The following is a 20264-nucleotide window of genomic DNA, read 5'->3' as shown; positions in this document are numbered from 1 at the left end:
TCTGAGGTGGGACCTTGATATGCACTGGTGTTTCTCAGGTGCATCCCAGGTTGAGAACTGATGAATTTCAATATTCTTGTTTTAAAGATGAGGAGATTGAGGCCCAGAGGGAAGTTGGCTTTTGAAATCACACAGTGAGTTTAGAAGGGGCCAAGGCCAATTTGTCTTCTGGTCTAGTGCTACTCACACTTCTTGCTTTTTCCCTCTGCTAAAGGAAATTTCCTGTATTTATTTGTATCCAAGAAAGCATGCTATGTTTCTGTGGCTCAGCTCCTCCAACAGTAAACAGATTAAAAGATCCAAACCATAGAGAGTGAACAGCCTGCAAAAACGGCCCCATTTCTAATGATGTTTGGCTTGATCTCTGGATCACTGACTCTTTTGTCAGAATCCAGGAAAAATGTCCTCAAGAACCTTAAGTTGGGAGGGAAGTGGGGAGGACCCATCGATAAAGGATCGCCCAGCCAAGGCCCTATTTCTATGACTGGCAAGATTCTGTCTGGGCCTCTGTGCAAACAGGTCTTTGTCTCAGTCACTCACTGGCCTTTCTTCAACTCTTGACTGTCCTTTAGCATCTGGTTCTCATCTTGGGAATCAATCTCTCTCTTTTTTTCCCCCTCTGCTCTCTGAGTTAACCAAATACTCTGCATTGGATTGGTTTACCACTAGCTCTGGGCAATCTCATAAAAACCCAGGGGTTCTAATGCTTTCTATTCTACTTATTTATTTTTATTTATTTTTTTTAGACAATGTCTTGTTGCATTATCCAGGCTGGAGTGCAGTGGTGCCACTGTGGGTCACTGCAGCCTTGACCTCATGAACTCCAGTGATCCTCCTGCCTCAGCCTCCTGAGTGCAGGTGAGTGCCACCCTTCCCAGCTAATTTCTGTATTTTTTTTGTAGAGATGGGGTTTCACTATGTTGCCCAGGCTGGTCTTTAACTCCTGAGCTCAAGTGATCTGCCTGCCTTGGCCTCCCAAAGTGCAGGTGTGAGCCACTGCCCCCAGCCTATGTTGTTTTTTTTTTTTATTTTTTTCTATTTACAAAATTTGTGTTATCCTATAAAGATTCCCACTAGGAAATGCCATTTGTTTAATGTTTTCCTGCTCCAAATCTATCCCTAGGGCAAAGAAAGCAAAGAATAGGAGAACTACTGTAGCAGTACCACCTTTCCATTAGAGAGGCGCCCTTCTTTCTCCCTTAACTTTTGCATCCAGAAAGGGAGCTAGCATTAAAGTCCAAATATCTCTCCCTGGCTCAAGCAGGGTCGACATGGTCAGAACTGGCCTTTAGGAAGCAACTGGCAGAGTGTGGAGGATGGATTAGAAGAGAGGTTGAGAGAGGGGAGGCAATCAATCTATATCAGCTACTTCAGTAATCTAGGTGACAGATGATAAGATCTGAATTGACCAGTGGGAATGGGATGAAGAAGTGGAGAAATAGTCTTTTTTTTTTTTTTTTTTTGAGACTGAGTTTCGCTCTTGTTACCCAGGCTGGAGTGCAATGGTGCGATCTCGGCTCACCGCGACCTCCACCTCCTAGGTTCAGGCAATTCTCCTGCCTCAGCCTCCTGAGTAGCTGGGATTACAGGCACGCGCCACCATACCCAGCTGATTTTTTGTATTTTTAGTAGAGACGGGGTTTCACCATGTTGACCAGGATGGTCTCGATCTCTTGACCTCGTGATCCACCCGCCTCGGCCTCCCAGAGTGCTGGGATTGCAGGCGTGAGCCACCGCGCCCGGTGAGAAATAGTCATTTTAACAGTGGAACTGACAGGACTAAGTAATTGATGGTATGTGGGAGATGAAGGAGAAGTTCAAGATGACTAGGTTTGGAGCTTGAGTACCTGGGAGGGTGGGACCTTTAACAGAATGAAGGACATAAGAGCAGTTTTGAAAGGAGGGTGGGAGACAGTGACATTAGTTTCATACATGAGGGCCACAGGGATCTAAGAGGACGTTTCCATCAGGCAGTTGAATATGCAGGGCTGGACTCAGGAGGCCCGGGCTTCAGACAGCAATCTGGGGGCTCCCGAGGGAAGAAAATGTGGACTAGGGCAGCACGCAGAGTGAGAAGGGGACTGGGCCCTGAGCCTAGAAAATGGAAGCCCCAAACACGGGAGACGGCACAAGGAGAGACTGAGAAGGAGCCAAGGAGCTGCGGGAAAAAACAGCCAAGTGTGGTTTTACCAGCCAAGGGGGGCAGTTTCAGGAAGGGCTCTGGAGAGGGGGCATGAGGAGGTAGGACCGACAAGATGCTGCCCCTTTCGGCAGTTCGTTACCACGGTGGGCCTGGTTTCAGCCACAGAGCTACCCCCCAGCCTTAGGAAAGCACGCAGGACCTCGTAGGAAATGAACACTAACGCAGGTTTCTGAGTAACTCCTATACTCCCCGCTCCCTTTCGCCTCAGTTATAAAGGTACTGCAGGATAAATGAGTGTATCAAAGTTTAACATCACTCACAATTGCCAATAAAGCCCCTCAGTTCTCACCTCTTTCGGTGCACTGAGAGGAAACTGCAAGGATTTGGGAGTGTGGCTGATGATCTCATATATAAAGAATAACTAGTAAATATTAATGAAGTGTCCCCTCCAGCCAATCAAGTCTGGGGAGAACCCGCTTTGGGCTCCCGGTAGCCGCGCCCCTCATGAATATGTAGATAGCGCTGCCCGCCGCGCACGGCCCCGCCCTCCACTCTTCTCCCTCGCAACCGACTCTCCCTTCAAACGGGAAACAAGATGGCGGCGGCAGGTCCGAGCACTCGGGCCTCTTCCGCGGCGGCAACGGCCGCTCTGAGTCGGCGGGGACGACGGGGCCGCTGTGACGAGATGGCGGCAGCCAAGACTGGGGCCCCGGGCCCGACTTCTGGACCTTCGCTGTTGGTGTTGTCGCCGCCGTTGCTGCAGCCGCCACCGCCGCCGCCGCGTCCGGAGGAGTCGGGCTGCGCCGGGTGCTTGGAGCCCCCGGGGGAGGCGGCGGCCCTGCCGTGCGGCCACTCACTGTGCCGAGGCTGCGCCCAACGTGCCGCCGACGCGGCGGGGCCGGGTTGCCCGCGCTGCCGCGCCCGCCGCCCGGGCTGGGCCCGCCGTCGGGCCCGCGACGACGGCCAGGCCGACGCGGAGGTGCTGGGCGAGCGCGCCCGCCGCGGCCAACCTGAGCGCTGCCGCCCGCGCCGGGACGGGGGCGCGGCTGCCGCGGGGCCCAGGCCAGAGCAGGAGCCGCGTGCAGCGCCTGCGGAGCCAGGTGGAGCCTCCCCACTTCCCTTTGGGGTCCGGAGCTAGGCCGAGCCCGACCCGGCCCGGCCTGGTGAGCGGGTGGAGAGTCGCGGGCCCTACTCAGGCGGGTGTGGAGAGTTCCCGTGGGGTTGGAACCCGGGCTCTGCCCAGGTGCAGTGTGTTTGTGAATTTTAAACTTCAGAGTGAAGGATGGGCACGTTGCATGCGGAGGGCGGTGAGGGCACCCCGTGCCTTACGTAAGTCTGAAGTTTGGAGGGAAACAGAATTGTTGGAACAAGTTAGGGGCAGGTTGGAATTGGTGTGTGGGAGTGGGAGGGGCCTTGGAGGATCAGAGAAATGCTTGGTTTGATGTTGCATGAAGAGTTTGGGGGTCATCTTGCTTGGAGACATGTGGCTTCTGGCCCTGAATGGGTCAGTGAAGGGTGTGGAGTATCCGGAGTTTAGGGAACAGGTTGAATATGAGGATGTGAAGGGAGCTTTTCAGACTCGAGAGCAGAGTGGGTTGGGAGCACACATGTGCAGTCGTTTTCATAAATCTTGAAAAATGCATGCCTAGCACAGAACTTGGCACATAGTGAGGAAGCATTAAGTGACCGCTGTTTATATTTGTAATACTGCTGCTACTAAGTTCAGTAGTGCCTGAGAAAAAAGCTGGCTTCGGTTTGAAAGTTTTGGAAACAAAGATTGGGTTGGCAGGGGGTGCTTCTTTCTCTTTGGCAGTGTGGGTTTCCTACTGGTTTGCTGGCAGTTGAAAGTCTGTTGTAGGACTCTTGCCCTGAACTTCTTGCCCTTAACACCAGCAGCCTGCTATTCCTTGGTTCTGAGCTTTGAGATAGAAAGTGCCCTGTTTAAAATACAAGACTGTGTTATAACTTAGGACTCTTCTGGGGACACACCCAGTCAACATAGCATCTACAGCTCTGCTTGATAAAAAATGTTTACAGAGAATGAGATTTTTCAGGAAACGTAAACTAGGAAAGGCCATATATTTGCATCTTCTGTTTTTGGAATTCTACCGTGTGTTATTTTCGGTACGGAGGGAGAGGCATTGCTTTTGTATACAAGTGCAGCCTCTAGAAACCACAGGTTCCAGGGTGGACTCTCTGTTCTGATTCAAGCTGCCAGAGACACCTGTCACTGCCCTGGGATAGATCTTGGGCTGTTATTCCTGGGGTTGAGAGGGACCTGCATTTCACTTTCTATGTTCCTCGTTACTCCTTTTTGTTTGTTTGAGACAGAGTCTCACTCTGTCGCCCAGGCTGGAGGGCAGAGGCGCAGTCTCTCAGCTCGGTGCACCCTCCGCCTCCCAGGTTCAAGCGATTCTCCTACCTTAGCCTCCGGAATAGCTGGGACCACAGGCGCATGCCACCATGCCATGTTAATTTTGTAATTTTAGTAGAGACTGGGATTTTACCAGTTGGCCAGGCTGGTCTCGAACTCCTGGCGTCAAGTGATCCTCCCGCCTCTGCCTCCCAAAGTTCTGGGATTACAGGAGTGAGCCACCGCACTCAGCCCTTGTTATTCCTTTTAAGCTTCACAACATCCCTATGAGATATGTACTTTTATTTCCATTTTATAGCTGAAACTGAGGTCCAGAGAAGTTAAGTAACTTGGCTAAGGATGAAAACCCAATTCCATCCTATTCCTGCATATCAGGGTTGAAAACCTCCCCAAACATCTTTATTTTGTTGATGTGGTGTGATGGTTTCATATGCTACTTAATTTGCTTTAAATTCTGAGATTACGGTCAAAATATAAGACAATATTTATCTGGTTTCCCTATTAGTACTATTGATTATATGATCAAGTAGGATAGAAATTTTCATTTGATTTCTAAGCTTGGAGACCATCGTAAATATCAGGTCTGAATTTGAACCATGAGAGGGAGTTTGGTGTTATGATTTGTGCAAACTTTTTCCCTTGAAGAAGTTTTTATCATAAAATGTATCAATGATTAAGTGAAATTATCTAAAATGAGATTTCAAATTAGAATTTATTGAGTCACTTAGTATTCATCAATTATTTTATATGTTTATATGAGGACCATAATGAAAAATGTTTTTTTAAATGTTCTTGTTGTTGGATTGTTTTGTGTTTACAGTTAGGTGCTTATTCAGCCAAAGAATTTTAGAAGAATACAAAAATATTGCCAAAAGGCTTAGGAAGTATCTTTTAGCTTCAGTGGGTTATCCGATCCTCTTGAAGTTATATATAGTATTTTTAAATTAAAAATTTTAATAGGTAGTGCATTCACAGGATTCAACTGAAAATGTAGCAAAGTATGCAATGAAAAGATTGCCTTTGGCCAGGCGCGGTGGCTCACACCTGTAATCCTAGCACTTTGGAAGGCTGAGCGGGGCTGATCCTGAGGTCAGGAGGTGGAGACCATACTGGCCAACATGGTGAAACCTTGTCTCTACTAAAAACACAAAAATTAGCCGGTGTGGTGGCGTGCACCTGTAGTCCCAGCTACTGGGGAGGCTGAGCCTGGAGTATCACTTGAACCTGGGAGACGGAGGTTGCAGTGAGCCAAGATCATGCCACTGTACTCTAGCCTGGCGACAGAGCAAGACTCCATCTAAAACAAACAAAAAAATTGCCTCTTACCTCTTACTTCTCACTCCCATCAAAGATTCTTGGGCTGGGCACGGTGGCTCATGTCTGTAAATCCAGCACTTTGGGAGGCCAGAGTGGGTGGATTATTGAAGTCAGGAGTTCAAGACCAGCCTGCCTAACATGGTGAAACGTTGTCTCTCCTAAAAATACAAAAATTAGCTGGGTGTGGTGGTGCATGCCTGTAGTTTCAGCTACTGGGGAGGCTGAGGCAGGAGAATCGCTTGAACCTGGGAGGCGGAGGCTGCCATGATCTGAGATCATGCCACTGCACTCCAGCCTGGGCAACAGAGCAAGACTCTGTCTCAAAGCAAAAAAAAAAGATTTTTGTTTATTCTTCCACAGTTTATGGAGCTACATGAAAGTTCAAGTACACTACCCAGGCTGGGGTGCAATGGTGCGATCTCAGCTCACCGCAACCTCCGCCTCCTGGGTTCAGGCAATTCTCCTGCCGCAGCCTCCCGAGTAGCTGGGATTACAGGCACGTGCCACCATGCCCAGCTAATTTTTCGTATTTTGAGTAGAGACGGGTTTTCACCTTGTTGACCAGGATGGTCTCGATCTCTTGACCTCGTGATCCACCCGCCTCAGCCTCCCAAAGTGCTGGGATTACAGGCTTGAGCCACCGTGCCCGGCCTTGTAACTTGCTTTTGTTTGTTTGTTTGTTTGTTTGTTTTTGGTTTAACAATACATTATCAGAGTCCATAGCAGTATGTTTTATGGAATTTTACTGAATGGATGGAACATAATTTACTTAACCACCTCTTGATGTACATTTTGTTTGTTTCCTGTCTTTTGCTATTATAGATAATTGTTTATAAAATTGTTATGTAAATGTGTATGTGCATTTTTATGGAGAAGTCACCAGTAGCTTTCACCAGAATCTGAACCATTGTTTTAATCTACATCTCTCATTCTACAGAAGAGAAAACTAAGGCTCAGAACAGATAAGAAAGTAAGGGTTTACATGAGTTAATAGTAGATTAAAAAGAGTCAACAGAAACAGCCTAATTCACAGTGAAATGTTCCTAATAGCTTTAATAAAGAAAACGAATAATACCAGTTTTATAAATATTTACATTGTGCTTTTCTGAGTGGAAACAGCAACAGAATTACTAGGTTGACACAAAAGTAATTATGGTTTTTCCTGTTACTTTCAATGGCAAAAACTGCAATTACTTTTGTGCCAGCCTAATAGGAATTTTAGTAATATTTGGAGATACATTGCTTATTGTATTCTTATCGCATAGTTAGGTCGATTGATAAAGGAAATGTCAGGCCTGCTGGAAATGAAATTTTGTAGTAAACGTATTGGTATTTAAGTGAAGTTCTTAATTTTTTTTTATTTTGTTGAAGTCCAGTGCCTTTTTAGGAATTGCTTTGTCTATGGAAAAAGTGTCTTAACAGTTTTGCTTTTGGATATAGTATCAGTTCTTATTGATTTGTGAAACTGTGTGTAAAGGCTATGTCAGTGATCATTTCAAAATGAACTCAGACTTCATATTCTTTGAGGATCTGCAGCTCATTGTATATATTGACATATTAAATATTTGGACCATTTTGAGCAATATTCAGGAATTATGTAATAAGTACCTACTCTGTGCCAGGTCTTTGGGAAACATCAGTGAATGAAATATTAAAGATTTTTCTCTCATGGAGCTTATTTTCTAAAATTTAGAGACATTCCTGATCTGTTGATTTAAAAAACATACTTCATATAAGCTTACATAGGTAGAGTTTGAAATATACATTGCAGCTATACTTAAGCTTCATTTAAAAATGATTAATGAATTTTAAGAATTCATTTAGTCTATTTGAAATCGAGGATAATTATTCCAAATCATACTGCTTTTGAATTTGAAACCAAGACTTTTTTACTTTTTAGGACATTCTTTTTCTTCTGCTGTGGGTAATGACTGAAGGAAAAAGCTAGACAGACAAAGGCTGGTGAATCTTTTAAATTGGCAGTTTAATTTTTTTTCTCTTTGTGGTGTTAAAAGTGCTTTTCAGAAATTGAATGATAGACCAGGCTCACATCTGTAATCTCAGCACTTTGGGAGGCAGAGGTGGGCAGATCACTTGTGCCTAGAAGTTCAAGACCAGCCTGGCCAACATGGGGAAACCCCATCTCTACTAAAAATACAAAAATGAGCCGGGTGTGGTGGTGCACACCTGTAGTCCCAGCTGCTGAGGGGAGGCTGAGACAGGAGATTCACTTGAATCTGGGAGGCGGGAGATTGCAGTAATCCGAGAGCAGATTGCGCCGCTGAACTCCAACCTGGGCAACAGAGTGGAAACTGAGAAACAAAACACGAAAGCTGAATAGATAAAAACAACTGACTAGTGCCTCACTTACCCCTTCTCATCCCATCTCAACTTCCCTGTTCACTTAGGGTTAACATTTATGCATTAAAAAAATTTCCCCTTTATGTGAAAAGCAAGTAGTTCTGGTTTTTTACTCAGTTGGCAGACAATGTTTGCTATGTGTGCGGCCTAAATTACATTTAGGACTAATGAATAATGAAACCATGTGATTGTAGTGTCAGAGGACAGGAATTCCCTAGTCTATAAGGATTTGTTTTAGTGTAGAATGACTCATTTCTTTATCCTTAATGACATATCTGAGAATTTGAGAGTGTCCTTATGTGTTATACCAATACAGGAAACATTCGCCTTGTGCTTAGATGTTTTTTAAAGTTCTTGATGAGATTACATGCACTCTCCCAACTAAACATTAGTTACTAGTGAGGAATAGCTCCAATATATAGACTTCAGGATTGAGCAGCAGGAATTTAGGAGGTATTTGTTTATTCATATTTCCATTCCCTAACTTCTAGCTAATCCTGAAAGAGTTGCTGCCTTGAATTAATTTATATCTGAGTTTGCTTGAGTGTCTGATGTAGGATATGTTTGTTAAGTTTCGTTCCACTAATTCAGTGAGCATTTTGGGGGGTACAGTTTGTGCAAGATGATGCAATAAAAAAAGGAATGAGACATGGTACCTTTTCTTTAAGACTTCACAGTGTGGTTGGGGAAACATTCAAATAACAGCACAATGTTAAGTGAGGTAAACAGACAAGGCTAGCAGAGTAGAGGAATGGGCTAACAATTTGCAGGAAACCTGAGGAAGGCATTTGAATTGTATGTTGAAGAAAGAGTAGCAATTCACTAGGTGAGGAAGGAGGGGATGTCCATTCTAGGTAGAAGAGCCCGCATGTGCAAAGGCACTTGTAGGCACTTGGGATGTTCACTGGCAAGATGCTAAATATAGGTGGAATGTGGACTGGAGTGGGGAAATAGAGAAGAGACAGAGGCAGTCTCATTATGAAGGCCATTGTGTGTTAGGCTAAAAGAATTTTGGACTTTATCCTATAGACAGTGTGGCACTCTTAAAGATTTTTAAGTGGTGGAATGACATAATGTGCTTCAGAAAGATAATATATGTAGGTTGGGAGAGGAAAGATGTGAGTAGAAACTGGAGGCGGGGAGTCGTTAGGGGACTGTTTTAGTAGTTTTAGTAGTTTAGGCAAGCAATGAAGAGGGTTTTGACTAAAGCATTGGCTATCGCAGTGTTAACTTCAGTCATTCATTAATTTAGTAATGATTTGAGGGTCTTCTGTGTGCTGTACCTAGGCACTAAAGCTGCAAATAGAGGTGATGCATGGTTCTGTCTCAAAGTGTAGTTGGGAAGATTGGGGTGTAAATACACAACTGAAATGTGGTATAATAAGTATTATAATAGCTGTCATGCAAGATATAATTGTAGAAGGCAATATGGTATATATTAATAGAGGAAAATCTGGAGACAGATTACCTGGGTTCAAATTCTAGCTTTGCCATTTATAGCTGTGTGTTATTGGACACTCTGTATCTTAGTTTCTTCATTTGGAAAATGGGAATAGTAATAGTATTAAAATCATAAGGTTGTCTTTAAAGACTAAGTGAATTATTATGATGCTTGGCATATAAAGAGCCAGCTCAACAAATGGTAGGTATTTTCACAAAGAAGATGCTCTAGTTTAGATGGATCAGAAATGGCTTCAGTGAATGCCAGACATTTGACCATGAGTATTCATTAGGTGGATGAGGTCAGAATAAAGATGAAAGAGGGAAATCAGTACATTTAAAGGCATGGGAGCATGAAATAAGGAGCATTCTCGGGATTGTAAGCAGGAGTGGTTAGAGTACAGAGTGCATGTGGGAGAGTGGAAGCATGTAGGACTGCAGAAATGGGCAGTTGCTAGGTAATAGTGGACTTCGAGTGCATGCTAAGTAATGAGGTCCACTGAAGAGTTTCAAAGAGGAATTCATCTTTGAACTCTAGAGAGATCACTCCTATGGGAGTGTTGTAGCAAATGGATTGGAGAGCCCAAATTCTCTTTTTAGTAAGATGGCTAAAACACCTGACACAAATATTCAGAAAAGGTGCATAATAAAGAACCACAATTCTTTTAAATGCATTCTTGAATATACAGGGAAGATAAGAAAATCTCCAGTTTCCAAAAACAAAAATGGAACTAAAAACCAAAACTGTAAGCCCTTGAACCTATGCTCTATTACCCTGGAGCAGAGTGAAGGAGTGTGATACCCTCACTCCTTCACTCTTCACTTATTTTAGGTCTTCTCTTCCTAGCAGATTGAGTTTTAACCATATGCAAAAAGGAACCAGAACTAAGATTGCTGCATAAACCTGAGATTTTTGATGTGCTGCAGTCTAGGTGAAAGGGTGGGCTACAAAAAAATCTTTCCTATTACGCAAGGAGACGACAAGAAATCTTGTTTTCATTTGCTTGGGCTCTATGCAGAGAGAAAATGAAAAAAGTTTGCCTGAGAAATTGAAGCACAAGATCTATGCTTTGCTTACATTTGGGATCTGGGTTTATATTATATGGCTCAGAAATTAATATAAAACCAGGCTTTAAGCTAGTGATACACCTGGGTCACCTGGAGACAGGAAAAACAAGACTCTGAGAGGTACAACCATACCTCAGACCAAAAGGATTCTTACAGAATAAGTAAGCCCAACTAAAGGTGAACTTGTGATTAAAAATGATGACACACGAGGAAGTGGCTTTCTACCACAAATGAGAGTCAGCAGATAGAACAAGCAGGAGGATTATAGCTCTGAGAACTGAGATGATAGAGTGACAATTTGAGATATAATTTAAATTAGCATATTTTAAGTGACTAAAGACTTTAAAGAATTGACATCCCAAGAAATGAATAAAACATTATGAAACAGACACATTTGAAAAAGAATGAAACATAGTGAAAAGTATAGTCATTGGGGTTAAAAATCTCAGTAAATAAGTTAAACAGTAGTTTACACAGATGAAGACAGATTCATAAAGTGGGACATAGACATGAGGATTCTGGATTTTGTTGATTGTGTCCATGTAGTGGTATTACTTAGTGGGTAGATTTTACTTTTTGCTAATTAGTTACATTTCTATTCATATTTTCTATTCTTGAGTCTCAAAGTGTTGAGATTACAGGTGTGAGCCACTGTGCCTAGCCACTGTATTTGTTTTTAAAGTGGAATTTGTCAGTAAGGATGATTAGTGGCCAAAAATAGTCAAGACCGTTTTGAAGAACATGATGGGTAGATTTGCTTTCTCAAATATCAAGCTTTTGAAGCTCTATTAATTAAGACAGGTATTGGTATTAGGGTAGTTGAATAAGTAATGTTAAAATGAAAGAGCATAGAAACATGCCCTCATATATATTTGAATTTGGTGGATAATGGTTGGCCATTACAAATCATTGGGTAAAGGTGTCATTTTTACTTGTCCTGGATAGTTAGCTAGTCTTATAGAAAATAAAAAAATAGATCTTTAACACCATATACAAAAAATTATTTGTAGAACTGGGCATGATGGCTCACACCTGTAATCCCAGCACTTTGGGACGGTGAGATGGGAGGATCACTTGAGGTCAGGAGTTTGAGACCAGCCTGGCCAACATGGTGAAACTCCATCTCTACTAAAAATACAAAAGTTAGTCAGGTGTGGTGGCACATGCCTATAGTCCCAGCTACTCAGGAGGCTGAGGGAGATTTGGTTGAACCTGGGAGGTGAAGGCTATAGTGAGCTGTGATCACGCCACTGCATTCTAGTCTGGGTGACAACTTGACTTCGTCTCAAAAAAACAAATTTGTAAGTGGATTAAAGGTCAAACTGTAAAACATGGAAAATGCTAGGAGTGTCTCTAGGAAAACGGAGTAGTGAAGGACTTTCAAACACACACAAAACATAGAAGAGATTGATAATTTGACCACATTAAAATTAAAAATTGGACTGGGCATTGTGGCTCATGCCTGTAATCCCAGCATTTTAGGAGGTTGAGGTGGGAGGATTGCTTGCGTCCTAGGAGTTCAGCACCAGCCTGGGCAACATAGGGAGACCTTGTCTCTACAAAAAAAATATAAAAATGTAGGCAGGCATGGTAGGGCATGCCTGTAGACCCAGCTATTCAGGAGGCTGAGGTGGAAGGATACTTTGAGCCCAGGAATTTCAGGCTACAGTGAGCACTCTAGCCTGGGTGACAGAAATGAGACCCTGTCTCAAAAGAGACAGAAGACAAACACACCAAAGGAGAAAAAGAGATTAAGAAGAGCAGCCAGAGGCTGGGAGAAGATATTTGCAGGGAAATAACTGACAAAAGATTGGTATCCAAAATATATGAACCACAAATCATTATGACAGATACCTTATTAGAAAAATGGTGAGAGGATTTGAATAGGCATTTCATAGAAGAGGGAAACTGAAAGGTCGGTAAACATCTGGAATGATACTCAACAACATTAGCAATCAGGGAAATGCAAATTAAACCAATGATGAGATGCCATCAGACTGCTATAATTTGTGATTGATTAATTATGATTAATGGGCGCCTATATACTGCTGGAGGAGTATAAGTTGCCATACAACCATGATGGAGAGAAGTTTGGTCATATCTAGTAAGGCCGAAGAGAGATTCCTTGCTACGCAGAAATGCTTTTAATAGGTGTCTGTTATAGTGAAACTCTTGTGTACATATGCACATATACAATGATGCTCACATTACAGCACTGTAGTACTGGAAAATGTAGTAACAGTTGTCTTTGATAGGAGAAGGGATAAATTAGTTTCTACAGCTGTTACAATGAATGAACTGGGTATTTATATATCAACATGGATAAATCTGGAGAAATATTTGCAAAAGGAAAAGTTGCAAAAGGATATGTGTCCTTTGATGCCGTTTATAGAAGTAAAAGTACAAAAAAAATAGGAATCATTTCAGTAGGTTGAGTGAGAAATGAAGAAATAATCTGCCAATATAGATTCGACTCCCCGCTGTACCCCCGAACAGGGTCTCCCTCTGTCATCCAATCTGGAGTTCAGTGGTGAAATCATGGCTCACGCAATTGTCCCACTTCCAGAGTAGCTGGGACTACAGGCATGTGCCACCACACCCAGCTAATTTTTTTGTATTTTTAGTGCTGTAGTCTCACCATGTTGCACAGGCTGATCTTGAACCTCCTGGGTTCAAGCAATCCTCCTTCCTTGGTCTCTCAGAGTGCTGGGATTAACAGGTGTGGGCCACCGTGCCTGGTTTTAGACTACGGTTTCACAGTTTGATAATGAAAGGAAGGAAATAGAGTTCATGAAAAAGGGAAAGTACAATTGTACAGAACCAACAACAGAACAGATTTTATTCAGAATTTGAATTCAAGGTACTTTTGGAGAGCCCAATCCTGGGCTTTGGGCAGAACTTGAGAATCTAAGCCAGGCATCCCCAAACTTTTTACACAGGGGGCCAGTTCACTGTCCCTCAGACCGTTGGAGGGCTGCCACATACTGTGCTCCTCTCACTGACCACCAATGAAAGAGGTGCCCCTTCCTGAAGTGCTGTGGGTGGCCGGATAAATGGCCTCAGGGGGCCGCATGCGGCCCGCGGGCCCTAGTTTGGTGACGCCTGATCTAAGCAATAGCCATCATATTTCTTTTTTGACGTGTACTGTAGGAACAGTAAGCTACTAGTTTGCTTTTAAGTTGCCAGTAGCTTTTCCAGGGGCTGGAAGTATTTATCTCATCTTGGTAGAAAGCAGGTCATAGATAGAAGAATTATAATTCATAGGAGAAGGTAGAGGCCAGGCCTAGCATTACTGAAGCAATTTGCTCATTTTAGCTGTAGGTATGAAAGATATCCCCCAAATTGTTAAATTGTGGGGATACATGGTTACTGGCATCTAAACATATCTACCAGTAGCTTTATTTATTTATTTTTTTCAAAATAACTGCTTGTGGTTCCTCCATGAATAATATACATGAATATGTTTATTTCCTGTGTTACACAGTACTTTGCATCATGGCTAGTGTGTTTTCATTAGATAAATGACTAGGAATAACAGAATTCTATAATAAATCAGTTATGTTAGTACCCTTTAACATTACAATTGCAGGTTTCTTTTACCAATTATTTCTTCCTGTTTTTGCACACTACCACGTGAAATTTTCTTTCTTTTTTTTTTTTTTGAGATGAAGTCTCACACTGTCACTCAGGCTGGAGTGCAATGGCATGATCTTGGCTTACTACAGCCTCCGCCTTCTGGGTTCAAGTGATTCTCCTGCTTTAATCTCCTGAGTAGCTGGGGTTGCAGGCGTGTGCCCCATGCCTGCCTAATTTTTGTATTTTTAGGAGAGACGGAGTTTTACCACATTGACCAGGCTGGTCTCGAACTCTTGACCTCAGGTGATCTGCTCGCCTTAGCCTCTCAAATTGCTAGGATTACAGGCGTGAACCACTGTGCCTGGCCTTCATGTGCATTTTTGATACTTACTCATGCTAACATTAAGGTTACTTGTTGAGGAAACACTAGTTGTAGTAGTGCTTTTGCCATCACTTAAAGTAGATCTGGGCTAGTTTTATGTAATTTTGGACTTTGCTTTTGAGTCTTTGGCTCTGTCTACTACAGATTGAGCATCTCTAATCTGAAAATCTGAAATCCATAATATGCCAGAATCTGAAACTGTAAGTGCTGACATGACGTGACAAGTGGAAAATTCTACGTATAAGTATTAACACAGACTTTGTTTTATGCACAAAACTATTTTAGTTATTAGCTGGTTGCAGTGGCTTGTGCCTGTAATCTCAGCTACTCTGGAGGCTAAGATGAGGTGATCACTTGAGACCAGAAGTTCAAGACCAGCCTGGCCAAACTGGCCAATATAAGGAGACCCTTGTCTCTACCAAAAAAAAAAAAAAAAAAAAAAAAGAAAAAATTATTCAGGTTTGTTGGGGTGCACACTGTAGTCCCAGCTACTCAGGAGGCTAAGGTGGGAGCATTGCTTGAGACCAAGAATTTGGGACTGCAGAGAGCTATGATTGCATCACTACAGTCCAGCCTTGGTAACGGCAAGATTTTGTCTCTAGAAAAAAATAAAATGTATAAAATTACCTCCAGGTTGTGTATGTAAGGTGTATATGAAACATAAATGGGCTGGGCGTGGTGGCTTATGCTTGTGTTCCCAATACTTTGGGAGGCCGAGGTAGGATTGCTTGAGGCCAGGAGTTTGAGACCAGGTTGGGCAACATTGAGACCCTTTTCCTATAAAACAATTTAAAACAAGAAAACATAAATCAATTTCATATTTAGACTTGGTTTCCATCCTTCAGATAACTCATCGTATATATACAAATATTACAAAATCCAAAAAAAGTCTGAAACACTGATGGTCCCCAACATTTCAGATAAGGGATATTCAAGTCTGTATTCAGCATTGTGGAAAATGCCTCTGTAATGTCTAAACTAGTCTGGAAAATAGAGAAAGCTTTAATTTTCTTGGTGTAACTTGAATTAGTTCTGTGAATGATTCCTTTACTAAGGGAAAGATGTTTCTTTTTTAAAAATCACTTTTATCAGGCCGGGCGTGGTGACTCACGCCTATAAACCCAGCACTTTGGGAGACCGAGGTGGGTGGATCACGAGGTCAAGAGATGGAGACCATTCTGGTCAACATGGTGAAACCCCGTCTCTACTAAAAATACAAAAATTAGCTGGGCATGGTGGCGTGTGCCTGTAATCCCAGCTACTCAGGAGGCTGAGGCAGGAGAATTGCTTGAACCCAGGAGGTGGAAGTTGCGGTGAGCCGAGATCGTGCCATTGTACTCCAGTCTGGGTAACAACAGTGAAACTCCATCTCATGAAAAAAAAAATCACTTTTATTTATGCAGGTTATGTATTTTAGGGAAGGGAAGTGATTTTGAAATCAAAATCTGGATTTGAATTTCATTTCTGCCGCCTTTTTCTCATTGACCCTGACAAAGCTACTTAACATCTTTGAGAGGTTTCAGTTTTCTGGTTTGTAAAAAGTAAATACTACAACCACACAGGGTTGTTGTAAGGCTTAAATAAGGCTTAAATAAGAATATGCCCTAGCACAGTGCCTGGCACTTAATCCTTTGGTAAATGATAATTTACTAGGGAGGCTGTGTTTTTTTGTTTTGTTTTGTTTTGTTTTTTAACTTTATGTATTGAGCTCTGCTGGGCCCTATACTGTAAAGCTCTTTTTTTATCCTATGAGTTGCATAGCCAACTGCCTGGTTTAAATTCTCCCTTGCTTACTTAGGTAGTTTTTTTGACCTTGAGTAGAGTGTTTAGCTTTTCTGAGCCTCAGCTTTCATATTTGTAAGTGGAGATGATAATGGTAACAACCTCAAAGGATTGTTGTAAGGTGTAAATAAGATAATCAATATTAAGTGCTTCATAGTGATATTTAAACAGTAAAATCAAGATTAATGGGATAAGGTTAGCAGAGTTTTTTTTTTTTAAAGGAATAGGATAGATATTAGCATAATGAACTATTTGTTTCGGTTTTACATGCGTTTGATCATGATCTGGGGAGTGATGTAAAATGTATTTCTTACCGTGTATTGTGTTAAAAGTTCCAAAGCTATTGGCTAGGTTCTAATAGTCTACAATATGCCATCAGTAAATGTTAGTGACAATAGACATATTTAATCTGTAATGGAGATGTACTGTCAAAAGAGATATATATTGGTTTGGGAATCTAGTCATATAAGTATTTTATCACATTTGCTAATGAAAAATTACATGGTTTTTGTACTTTCTAAGAAGTTAAAATGAGCTTTTGGTGACAAGGAGATTTGGCCTGAAATGCTGAGACCTGGGAGAGGATTTGGGAAGGATGTCCTAGATTCCTGTGGTGCTGCAGTACCTGGCATATAGTAGGTTCATAAATATTTGTGCAGTAAATGACTATTGTAGCCTCAGTTCAGAATTTCTCAACTAGTCAATTTTTAACACCAATCCGGTCAATTCATGGACTGAGATTTACTGTCCTGTTGCATTTCTTTCTCTAATGCCTCTCTAAACCCTCTTAGATTTATTTATCAGCTTAGATGACTTGATGATAGCACTTAGGATATTATAAAGTAAGGTGATAATTGTATGGTAGTATAAGCTAATATGAATGAAAGGAGGGAGAAAGATGATCATTTCTGCAAATGCACCACCAGGCCAGTTTTCTTCTCAAGCTTGCCTGGGTGTTTCACCTACTGAATCCCAGATACAATAATATTCTTTCGTGTTTACTTTTCTGATGAGGTCAGAAGGGTTGTAAAATGCCTGCAGGATAGATAAAATTTTTCACTAAACACTTCAGTGTAACAACGTTTTGCATCCTAAATAGCATTCTAGAAATGACACAGGATTGGAAGTTAGTGGATCTGAGTTTGCATACTGGTTCTACCACTTAGTAGCTGTGTGGCTTTGGGCAAGCTTCTTAAATCTGTGTACCTAAAAGAAAAAAAAAAATCTGTATACCTAAATTTCTTCCTTTTTAGTGTGAGGATAGTAGTAGCTATTTTGCAGAGTTGTGAAGATTAAATGAAATGATATGTGTAAAGTGCTTATAGAAAGTAAATACCTAATCAATAGCTGTTATTACATGCAGTCATTCATTTTGTACACCCTTACGGAGCACATACTACATATTGTATGCCAAGCATTCTGCCAGGTTTTAGGGATACAAAGATGAATAAAACACAAACCTCTGTGAAAGAATGTTAAGAAGCTGAAGCTGTCCAGGTGTGGTTGCTCATGCCTGTAATTCCAGCACTTTGGGAGGCTGAGGCAGGCAGATCACTTGAGGCCAGGAGTTCGAGACCAGCCTGGCCAGCATGGTGAAACCCTGTCTCTACTAAAAATCCAAAAAAAATTAGCCAAGCATGGTGGCACACACCTGTAATCCCAGCTACTCAGGAGGCTGAAGCAGCAGGATTGCTTGAACCCAGGAGGTTGAGGCTACAGTGAGCCGAGATCATACCACTGCACTCCAGCCTAGGTGACAGAGTGAGACCCTGTTTCAAACAAACAAAAAAAGGCTGAAGCTGAGCCAATTTATCCAAGGTTGATAAATAAGGCTAGTATTAGATATTTTAATTTTAAAGATGCTTAGTTCTTAGGCTAAGTAAAGATTCCATTTGTATGTCAGATTCAACTTATCCATTGAACTCTTTTGTGTTATGTTTGTATACCTCCCTTGGGGAACCTTGGAAGTCTTTCTTGGTGACTTTATTTAGAGCAGTTTTGGGCTGGGCGTGGTGGCTCATGCCTGTAATCCCACAACTTTGGGAGGCTGAGGCGGATGGATCACCTGAGGTCAAGAGTTCGAGACCAGCCTGGCCAACATAGTGAAACCCCATCTCGACTAAAAATATAAAAAATTAGCCGGGCGTGGTGGCGGGTGCTGGTAATCCCAGCTACTTGCAAGGCTGAGGCAGGAGGATTGCTTGAACCAGAGGTTGCAGTGAGCTGAGATTGCGCTATCGCACTCCATCCTGGGCACCAAGAGTGAAACTCTGTCTCAAACAAACAAGCAAACAAAAACAGTTTTGGTAATGTGGTAGGACAAAGAAAAGGCCCTAATAGAGTAGGTTAAGGTGATAATTAGAAATGAGAAAGCAAGGTCGGGTACAGTAGCTCACGCCTGTAATCCCAGCACTTTGGGAGGCCGAGGTAGGCATATCACTTGAGGTCAGGAGTTTGAGACCAGCCTGGCCAACATGGTGAAACCCTGTCTCTACTAAAAAATATCAAAAAAATTAGCCAGGCATGGCAGTGCACACCTGAAATTCTAGCTCCTTCAGAGACTGAGGTAGGAGGATTGTTTGAACCTGGGAGGTGGAGTTTTCAGTGAGCCAGTGTACTCCAGCCTGGGTGACAGAGCGAGACTCCATCTCAGAAAAAAAAAGAGAAATGAGAAAGCAGAAACAGTGCATATAATTTTTAGACAATTCTTTGGAAGAAGTTGCTGTAAAAGGGGGCAGGTAACCGGGTCAGTACCTACAGCGGGACAAGAGCTTAAGAATGCTTTCTTTTTAAGATAGATGATATCAAGGCATGTTTGAATTTTAGATTTGTGTATTATCATAGCAGAGAGGAGGAAATTGATGGTGCTAGAGAGAGTGGAGGAAATGGAATGAGCTAAGTCAATGAAGAGATAAAGGAAAATGAGGTCTGAACACCAGTGGAAGTATTGATCTTATACATTCATAGGGATGATTCTCCCATTCTAATGTCTTTGTACTCATTGCTCTCTATTTTTGGACAGTTTAAAAAATTTTTTTGTTCTAGTCAAAGGAATATTTTTGGACAATTTTAATTGTTTGAAAATTTTTTAGTGGATCAAAATCTGTTTCTCTAGTTTCAAGTATTTAGAGACCATGATTACTTCTAAGTTTTTAGATTAAGCTTCTCATCTTCATCTTTTTGTCCCATTGTTTTCTTTCCCCAAGATTCTGGTCATAGAGTACTATTCAGAGTTCTTGGAATATGGTATGCTTTTTGAAGCCTTTCTGATATTTCTCACCTATGATTATTATGTCTGGACTATTCTTCCCTCTTATCTACCTGGCAAATTTAAACTCATCCTTTAAGATCCAAGTGAAACATAAGGACTCTGTAAAATGTCTTCTCACTCAAATGTGAGTCGATTATTCCTTCATTTTTGCCACCATTTGATCTTGTGCATCCCTCATTTCACTGGATTAAAATTCCTTATTTATATATCTGTCTCTGGCACTACACTGAGCTCTTTGAGGTCAGGGATTATGTCTCTATTCAGCACTTAATATGGTACCTGGAATGTATTAGACAGTAAATATTTAATGAAGGAAAAATTCCTAAAAAGCCAGAAAGTTTTTCTTTATGTGTCATGATTACTTAATTATTCTGGTCATCTTTAAATACGCCACTCAGAACTGAACCTGGTACTTTTTAATGCCTGACCAGAGCCAAGTATAATATGACTTACTGTTTTCCCATCTGAGTGCTAAATTCTTATTAATGATGCTCTAGGTTGTATTGGCAGGCAAAACAAATACTGCTTTTTTAAATTTTTTGCATGAACT

The 20264-nt window shown here is 42.0% G+C and overlaps 1 protein-coding gene across 2 annotated transcripts in view; it reads left to right on the top strand.

Annotated features, from left to right (window-relative positions):
• The first annotated feature begins 2714 nt into the window (after positions 1-2714).
• RNF169 (ring finger protein 169) overlaps positions 2715-20264 on the top strand; it is a 99214-nt gene continuing 81664 nt past the window's right edge. The window contains exon 1 of one of the 2 annotated variants that reach the window (XM_003923852.4): positions 2715-3243. In XM_003923852.4, the coding sequence (XP_003923901.2) occupies positions 2739-3243 (505 nt within the window). In that variant the 5' untranslated portion in view covers positions 2715-2738. Of the gene's footprint in view, positions 3244-3326 lie in introns of those variants that run through there. The other variant, XM_074400928.1, reaches the window with a different exon arrangement.

Source organism: Saimiri boliviensis, chromosome 6, assembly GCF_048565385.1.
Source record: "Saimiri boliviensis isolate mSaiBol1 chromosome 6, mSaiBol1.pri, whole genome shotgun sequence".
NCBI classification, from domain to species: domain Eukaryota; kingdom Metazoa; phylum Chordata; class Mammalia; order Primates; family Cebidae; genus Saimiri; species Saimiri boliviensis.
This window is presented reverse-complemented; position numbering and strand designations above follow the sequence as displayed.